Source organism: Bos javanicus, chromosome 14, assembly GCF_032452875.1.
Source record: "Bos javanicus breed banteng chromosome 14, ARS-OSU_banteng_1.0, whole genome shotgun sequence".
Classification (NCBI taxonomy): Eukaryota; Metazoa; Chordata; class Mammalia; order Artiodactyla; family Bovidae; genus Bos; species Bos javanicus.
The window spans coordinates 64,215,351-64,223,886 of NC_083881.1; the positions used below are offsets into that span (position 1 = coordinate 64,215,351).

At 38.6% G+C, this 8,536-nt stretch overlaps 1 protein-coding gene across 2 annotated transcripts in view; it reads left to right on the forward strand.

The window, feature by feature from the left end:
• Positions 1–7,838, forward strand: part of RNF19A (ring finger protein 19A, RBR E3 ubiquitin protein ligase) — a 55,352-nt gene extending 47,514 nt beyond the window's left edge. For both annotated transcript variants that reach the window (XM_061438357.1, XM_061438358.1), the window contains exons 8-10: positions 3,289–3,502; positions 4,831–4,974; positions 5,640–7,838. In XM_061438357.1, coding sequence (XP_061294341.1) covers positions 3,289–3,502; positions 4,831–4,974; positions 5,640–6,330 — 1,049 coding nt within the window. In that variant the 3' untranslated portion in view covers positions 6,331–7,838. The remainder of the gene's footprint in view (positions 1–3,288; positions 3,503–4,830; positions 4,975–5,639) is intronic.
• The last annotated feature ends 698 nt before the right edge of the window (positions 7,839–8,536 follow it).

Genomic DNA, 8,536 nt, shown 5'->3' on the forward strand with positions numbered 1-8,536 from the left:
AATAGGAGGTGTTTCCTCTGTATTAAAAATCTATTATTTAGTATAGCCACCTTCCTTAAGTATCTTAGCTAAATCTTCTGAATAACTTGTTGCAGCTTCTACATCAGAACTTTTGCTTCACTTTGCACTTGTATGTTACAGAGACAGCTTCTTTCCTTAAACCTTGTGAACCAACACTGCTAGCTTCAAACTTTTCTTCTGCAGCTTCCTCACCTCGCTCAGTCTTTGTAGAATTAAAGGCAGGGCCTTGCTCTGGGTTAGGCTTTGGCTTAAGGGAATGTGGTGGCTGGTTTGATCTTCTATCCGAACTCCTACAACTTCCTCCATGTCGGCGATAAGGCTATTTTGCTTTCTTATCATTCATGTGTTCACTGGAGTAGGACTTTTAATTTCCTTCAAGACTGTTTCCTTTGTGTTCACAGCTTAGCTAAATGGCACAAGAGGCCTAGCCTTTCAGCCTGCTCTGACGTTCGAAGAACATTCCTCACTAAGTTTAATCACTTCTAGCTTTTGATTTAAAGTAAAAGATGTGCAGTTCTTTTCACTTAAAAACTTAGGGGCCATTGTAGGGTTTTTAATTGACCTAATTTCAATATTGTTGTGTCTTAGGGAATAGGGAGGCCAAGGAGAAGGGAGAGAGAAGGGGGAACAGCCCATCGTCAGTGGAGCTATCAGAACACACATTTATCAGTTGTTAGTATATATGTGTCATGTATCGGCACAGTTCATGGCACCCCAGAACAATGACAGTAGTAACATCAGAGATCATTGATCACTGATCACCATAACAAATACAATAATAATGAAAAAGTTTGAAATGTGACAAGAGACACCAGGTGAGCAAATGATGTTGGGGAAATGGCGCTGATCAACTTGCTCACAGCAGAGTTGCCACAAACCTTTTACTTTTTGACTTCCCTGGGCTCAGACAGTGAAGCGTCTGCCTTCAATGCAAGAGACCAGGGTTCAGTGCCTGGGTTGGGAAGATCCCCTGGAGAAGGAAATGGCAACCCACTCCAGTTTTCTTGCCTGGAAAATCCCATGGACGGAGGAACCTGGTAGGCTACAGTCCATGGGGTCGCAAAGAGTCAGACACAACTGAGCAACTTCACTTTCTTTGTTTTACTTGTAAGTGTATATATATATATATATATCTTTGAAGTGCAGTAAGCTGAGGTTTATCTGTAATCTGCATGTGCGTGAAGATAATGTTCTATTTCCTACCTCCCATTTTCTCTTGGACTCACTCCAATTAGATTTTGGTCCCTATCAGTCCAAAATTTCCTCTCTAGCACTCCACCAAAGCAGAGTCACCAGGTACCTCCATGAAGCAAATATAGTGGCCCGTTCTTGATTTCCATCTTACTCTGACAGTATACTTGACATGGTAGAGCATGCCCTCCTTAAAACATTTTCTCTACTTGTCTTCTCTTATCTTGTGGCCACTTCTCAGTCTTTTTTGCTGATTCATTTTCCTTTCCTAACCTCTGAATTTTGGAGTTTCCCAGGGCTCATTCTCAGATTTATCTATACTCACCCCCTAGGTAATCTCTATTAAATAATATATATAGACAGATGACTCTTAAATTTATATCTAGGCTAGAACTGTCCTCTGAACTTCAGTTTGTACATGTAACTCTTCTCTTTAATCTGCACTTGAATGTCTTAACAAGAATTGCAAGCTTGACTTCTCTATAACCAAACTCTTCACTCTAAAACTTGTTGGCCTCTCAGTCATCCTTACCTCATTAAGTAGTCTCTTTATTCTTGCTATTGCTGTGCTAAAACCTTTACTTAAGATTACTCTCCCCTTTTCATCAGCAGATTCTGCTGGTTCCTCCAGTGTTTAGCCATAATTCAACCATTTCTCACCATCTCTGTTCCACTAGTACAAACTACTCTCTTCTTGCCTGTGTTATAGTAGTAGCGTTTTATGTGATCCATTAGTTAGATCTAACTTATGTTCAGAATTCTCTCAGTGCTTCTGACTGTACCAGGGGTGAGGGAATGGAATCCACAGCCGCTACCATGGCCCATAAGTCCAGCTGTGGTCTTTCCTGAGCTGCATCTTTGAACTCTTCCCTTGTCACTCTATTTTATACCTCCTGTCCTTGATCCTGAGATGCCAAACATACTTCTACCGCTAGGCTTTTAAACTTGAAGTTTCCTCTGCCTGGATTACCCTTCCCCCAGATAATTTCATGGCTCACTCCTTCACTTCCTTTTCAGAGAGGGCTTCTCTCATTACACTATATAAAACAGCAAACAGGCATGCAGGCTCACACACAGAGATGCATGCACTCCTCATCACTCTCTGCCTTTTACTGACTCCTCTTTATTCTGATTCATTTTTTCTCATAGCATTTGTCACCATGTAATTGTATTTATTGCTCTCCCCAATTGGAGCATAAGTCTTTTGAGGGCAAGATGTTTGTCTCTGATTCACTGTGTCCCAGCACTTAGAAACAGAGTTGGGTTATATAATAGGAGCTCAAATATTAGAGCAAATAAGTAAATTCTCCAGTATAAAGCATGTGAAAAAGTACTGAAAGATTGAAATATAATGGTATCAGACCTCATAATAACTTACAATCGGAACTATGGAATATATTCAGAAGTCAACTTTTGACCCATTCTTACTGACCTCAAGACACCCTTACTGAAAACCATCACATAATTTTCCTCCAAAGTCAGCTAAATTTTTCAACAATTAGGTTCTTTATAGAAATTTTAAATCTTCTAGATTTTCATCTAAATTGCAGGTATACTTCATTTTATTGCACTTTGTAGCTCATTACGTATTTTTACAAATTGAAGAAAGTTTGTGGCAATCCTGACTTGTCAGATGATGGTTAGCAATTTTTAGCCATAAAGAATTTTTTAAATCAATGGTATACACAATTTTTAGACATAATGCTATTGCACACTTGACTGTAGTATAGTATAAACATAACTTGTATATGCTCTAGGAGGACCAAAACTTCATGATTCACTTTATTGTGATATTTGCTTTATTACCATGGTCTGCAACCAAACCCACAGTTCCTCCAAGATATGCCTGTAGTGACCATTTAAAACTGAGGCCCAGTCCTTAATCCAGCTTCGCTGTGAGGTGTTTCCCTTTACTATTATCCCATAGTTATATGTCCCTGACTCCAGACATCTTTTCTATTCCTGTGTATGTTTTACACTTTATATGAAAATGCATCCTATCTGAAAATCACGACAGACTCTTAAGGAGAGGGAAATTAATAATCACACTAATTTCTTTGAAATATTTGCATTTAGACACAACTTCAGTAGCAGAAGCAAGACACAACCCCAGCATAGGGGAGGGAAGTGTTGGTGGTTTGACTGGCAGTTTGAGTGCAAGCGGGAGCCACATGGATCGAATAGGAGCCATCCGGGACAACCTAAGTGAGACGGCCAGCACCATGGCGCTCGCCGGAGCCAGTATCACAGGGAGTCTGTCAGGAAGTGCCATGGTAAACTGTTTCAACAGGTAAGAAAACTGCATTGTTTTGCTTTAACTGTAAACTAATTAGATGAGAATTTTGAACACAAAGCACGATGATTACATATAATCGTACTGTGTCAGGGTTGAAAACAATAAGGTTTCAAGTAAGTTTTAAGGTTTCAGAAAATGAAATTTAGTGGTGAACAGTGAATGAGGAGATCTGATGAGGTAAAAACCAAATCTTAGGGATAACATTATGCCATTTTTTTGTTCACTACACTTGTCAGATTTTATGAGTCAGTGCTGGACCTTCTCTGGTGAACACTGTAAAGGCAGTGATTAAGCCTGTACTTACATCTCTTGGGAGGCAGCCACAGCTGGATGTTGGGAAATGAGACACTGGCTGAAGCCTGAGGGGACAGGTGGTGTCAGGATGTCGGGAGTGCACAGGCTGAGTCCAAGAGTCTGCCTGGGCCCTTTTCTGTATTAATGGTTATTTAAATTCTCACAAAGTCTTTTACCAAAAGCTATGTAGATAATAGGTAGGATAAGTTAAGCATTTTTATCTTCTCTTATTTCCTCTTTAATTCACTTTTGTTAGCTTTAGGGGTTTTTTAAATGTAGGGGGAAATACATGAATTAAAAGATAAATCAGTTATAGTTATTTTTAGGTAGTGTGCTTTTAAACACAAACTCTTAAGTTACAGTGGTGTATATTATTATTTTTTTAAGAGTCAGGTGTTAAATTTAGAACCATTTTTAATATACAGATCCCCAGAATTTTTTGATTCATTGATCTTAGAATGGGTTTTAATGTATTCAGATTTGGTGTTTTGCTGGTAGGCTGCAGTCCGTGGGGTCGCTAGGAGTCGGACACAATTGAGTGACTTCACTTTCACTTTTCACTTGAACGCATTGGAGAAGGAAATGGCAACCCACTCCAGTGTTCTTCCCTGGAGAATCCCAGGGACGGGTGAGCCTGGTGGGCTGCTGTCTTGGGTCGCACAGAGTTGGACACGACTGAAGTGACTTAGCAACAGCAGCAGCAGGGAAGCAGAGTGCCACACCCTAAGTGAGAATGATGGAGCATGTTTAAGCATCCATTCTAAAATCCTTTCTATTCTATTTGTGTTACTCTGTAACTACCTTACCTGGCAGACAGCTAATTTTCCCATTTTATTCAGATAACTGGTACTCTTCAGTATACTGCAGTAGAATTTGAATAATCAAATAAAAGGAAGCTGAAAAAAATAATGTTTATAGTTGTCTCTAAATTAGCTTCTTGTTACTCAGTTACTTGAAGATAAGCATTCTCATAGTAGTGCTGATACTATGTATAATTTTTGTCTTTTTCTGATACCCCTCTCTTTAAGGTTGGAAGTACAAGCAGATGTACAGAAAGAACGGTACAGCCTAAGTGGAGAGTCCGGCACAGTCAGCTTGGGGACAGTTAGTGATAATGCCAGCACCAAGGCAATGGCAGGATCCATTCTGAATTCCTATATCCCACTGGACAAGTAAGGAAAAAGTTGTTGTAAAGTCAAAAGCATTTTTAGATTAATTTGTATCCCTATCATTAAGCAGAATTATGGTAAATAATTGTTATCTCTTCTGTTAGGTTCTCTGAAAAATGTAAGTAGTGAGAGATGTCCAAAACAGGCAGATCCATAGAGACAGAAAGGAGATTAGTGGTTGCTCGGGGTTGAGGGGCGGGGAGAATGGGAACTGGCTGCTAATGGTACAGGGCTTCTTTGGCGGACAATGAAAATGTTCTTGAGTTCGGTCATGGTGATGACTGGACAACTGTGAATATACTACAAATCACTGAATTGTGTACTTTAAACAGGTGGATTTATGATACGCAAATTCTCTCTCAATACAACTGTTCTGGAAAAAAAATGGAGAAGGTAGTGTAGTACCTGGAACAGTGTAAGAAGTGAGCATGGTTGCTTTTGGTTTTTTCTTTTTTCCCCTATTTGAAGCATTGTTATAAAGACAGTTCTCTTATTTCAAGCAGCTTTTTTCCATTAGTAGAATGTATCCTGCATTAATTTGTTCTGATGCTTTTATACCGTCTTTTAACATTTCACCCAGAAACTCTCCCCCTTTGATACATTTGTATTTAATAAAAAATAAAAAAAGAGGAAGTCAAAAATTTATATTTGTTTCACTTCTGTTCCAGAGAAGGCAACAGTATGGAGGTTCAGGTAGATATTGAATCAAAGCCATCCAAGTTCAGGCACAACAGTGGAAGCAGCAGTGTGGAGGATGGCAGTGCCACCCGAAGCCATCCTGGGGGCTCGTCCGGTGGCTTGCCTGAAGGTAAATCCAGCGCCACCAAGTGGTCCAAAGAAGCAACAGCAGGAAAGAAATCAAAAAGTGGTAAATTGAGGAAAAAGAGTAACATGAAGATAAACGAGACCCGAGAGGACATGGATGCACAGTTGTTAGAACAACAAAGCACGAACTCAAGTGAATTTGAGGCTCCATCCCTCAGTGACAGTATGCCGTCCGTAGCAGATTCCCACTCTAGTCACTTTTCTGAGTTTAGTTGTTCTGACCTAGAAAGCATGAAAACTTCTTGTAGTCATGGTTCCACCGATTATCACGCCCGCTTTGCTACTGTTAACATTCTTCCTGAGGTAGAAAATGACCGACTGGAAAATTCCCCCCATCAGTGTAGCATTTCTGTGCTTACCCAAACTGCTTCATGTTCAGAAGTTCCACAGTTGAACCATATTGCCGAAGAACATGGTAACAGTGGAATAAAACCCAGTGTTGATTTATATTTTGGCAGTGCACTAAAAGAAACAAATAACAACCACTCACATCAGACAATGGAATTAAAAGTTGCAATTCAGACTGATATATAGACCTATAAATGCTGCAAAATAATTACCACTTGAAAAACCTTGTTTGGAGCTGGTTGAACTACAGATGGCTGTTTTTTAAGTTTCAAGTTGCCAGCAAAGGCCGGGTTACATAATCATAATGCAGATACGTTTTCTATGTTCAGCAAAGCATTGTGTTTCATGTGGATCTTAATTACCAAACTATGAAATGAAAGCTTTAAAAGTGCATTATCGTAAGGACAATAATTCTTAAGAGAATTATGTTTTGTGTGTTTGCCACAAATTAGTGCTTGAAGCACATACTTGTGTATTTAGATAGAAATTTGGCTTAATTTATAATCAATATAAAGTACTAATGCAGTTCTACAGCATTCTTATGAAGAGAACTTGAGGCTTAGGGATAAGTGGTTAGTGACATTTTATTGAAACCACTAAGGGATACTATTTAAAGAACCTTGCAGGTTATTCTCAGTATATGATATTCTTTGTAACATTTCTGTTCATAACTGGGCATAAATTTCATTTCTTCTTCACATGCAGTGTGGATATATACAGCTTAATGCAGCCCATTTGCTACCATGTGGATACTTAGACACCTTGAGCAAGATTGTGGCAGTTTTGCACAACTTTGAAATAGAAATACCTGGTACTCTATTTAGCTTGTATATTGTTGCCATCTTAGAAGACAAGTGTAAAAGTAGGTAATTAAGTATACTGACAGCACCAAATAAGATATACGAAGCTGCAAAATAAAATTCCATTAGTTTATAAGTATTACAAAAAGTCACCTTTCCCAAAGGGGAACTTTGCACCCCGTTGATCCTTGGTGCCTTGGGAATAGACTGGATTTTAAGGGCCTACATGTTTTGAGAGTTTTGCTGTATTGTTTTCCATAATGTCCTCCTTAGTCACCTTGGATTATGTAGAAAAATACAGGATAGAGAAACATCAGTATAATTACAGTAACAATGCTGAAAAAGTATTAGCCTACCAAAGACACACTCAGGCTTTAGTGAACAACTTTACATAATAACCTCAGTTTTTAGCACATATCTTCTCCAGTCATGAAATCAAAGCATGGCGCAGAGTTTGTACCAAGTACTAGGGAGGGGTCCGTGTATGGCTGGCTTTATTTTCCTTTGCTTTTGTTTATGGAACATGTTCAACTGACATAAACAAAAGTTGGCCAAAATATTGCCTATACTGTTAACTTCCAGTATAATTCACTTAAATAAAACAGGCTCACCTCAGTGATTAGCAGTTAAAATATTCCATCTTACATGTTTCTATTAAGTATTACCATTATGGTGCTACTAAGCGTTTTCTTTTGATAAAAGGAAAAATGCCATGGGCTGCAGTCTTCTTTCATCACTTTTCTCACCAGGCCCATTAATATGCTTATAACACTAGTGCCAGTTATTTTATTTGATCATGCTTATTATGGTATTTGTATATTTGTCTGCATTCCAATTTTGTTCAGTAGTGAGTGTGTAAACTGCATACATGAAATAAATGTAAATACTAATGTATCGCTGCTGTATGGTTTGTGCACAGGCGTTTTTATAAGAACAGAAACATTCATTTGCTGTATGGTAAGTTCATAAATATTGCAAGCTACTGAGAGGATTCAATATTCTAGTCTCAGCCCAGAGAGAGGCATCTGCTGAAGTTCTCAACAAACACTGTTTGAAAGTATCCTTTCTTCATGTCAAAGACCCGCCTTCCTTCAGAAAGAAGCTGCTTTCTTCACTACAGAATTTAATTTTTTTTTTAAGTAGATTGGTTGGAAAGTAAATAGGTCTGTTACTAAATTATGAAGAGAGAAGCATTATAAATCCTCATCTGAAAAGTAAAAAGATCTTAACTTGTAAGAAATCCTACTCTGGCAACATTAGGTTATGAAACTACAGTCAGTTAAATTCAAGCTAATAATTGTAGCAAAACACTTTGTATTACAACCTCTGTTTTCCTGTTACACAGTTAATACGTCATGAAAGTAATATGTATGAATATGTTGACTGCCTTCTTGACATTTCATAAAAAACTAAAGATTAAATGGAAAGCTAAATGATCTTAGGAGGAATATGGCAAAAGCGGTGCTGCGTCAGGAGGCCTGTGTGTGCCGCTCACCCCGTCCCCTCTCCTGGTTGTACCCAACCAGTACCACCTCAGTTTCACTTTAAAAATGGTCTAAACCTTTCAATTGACTTCAGAAGTTCCTTCAAAC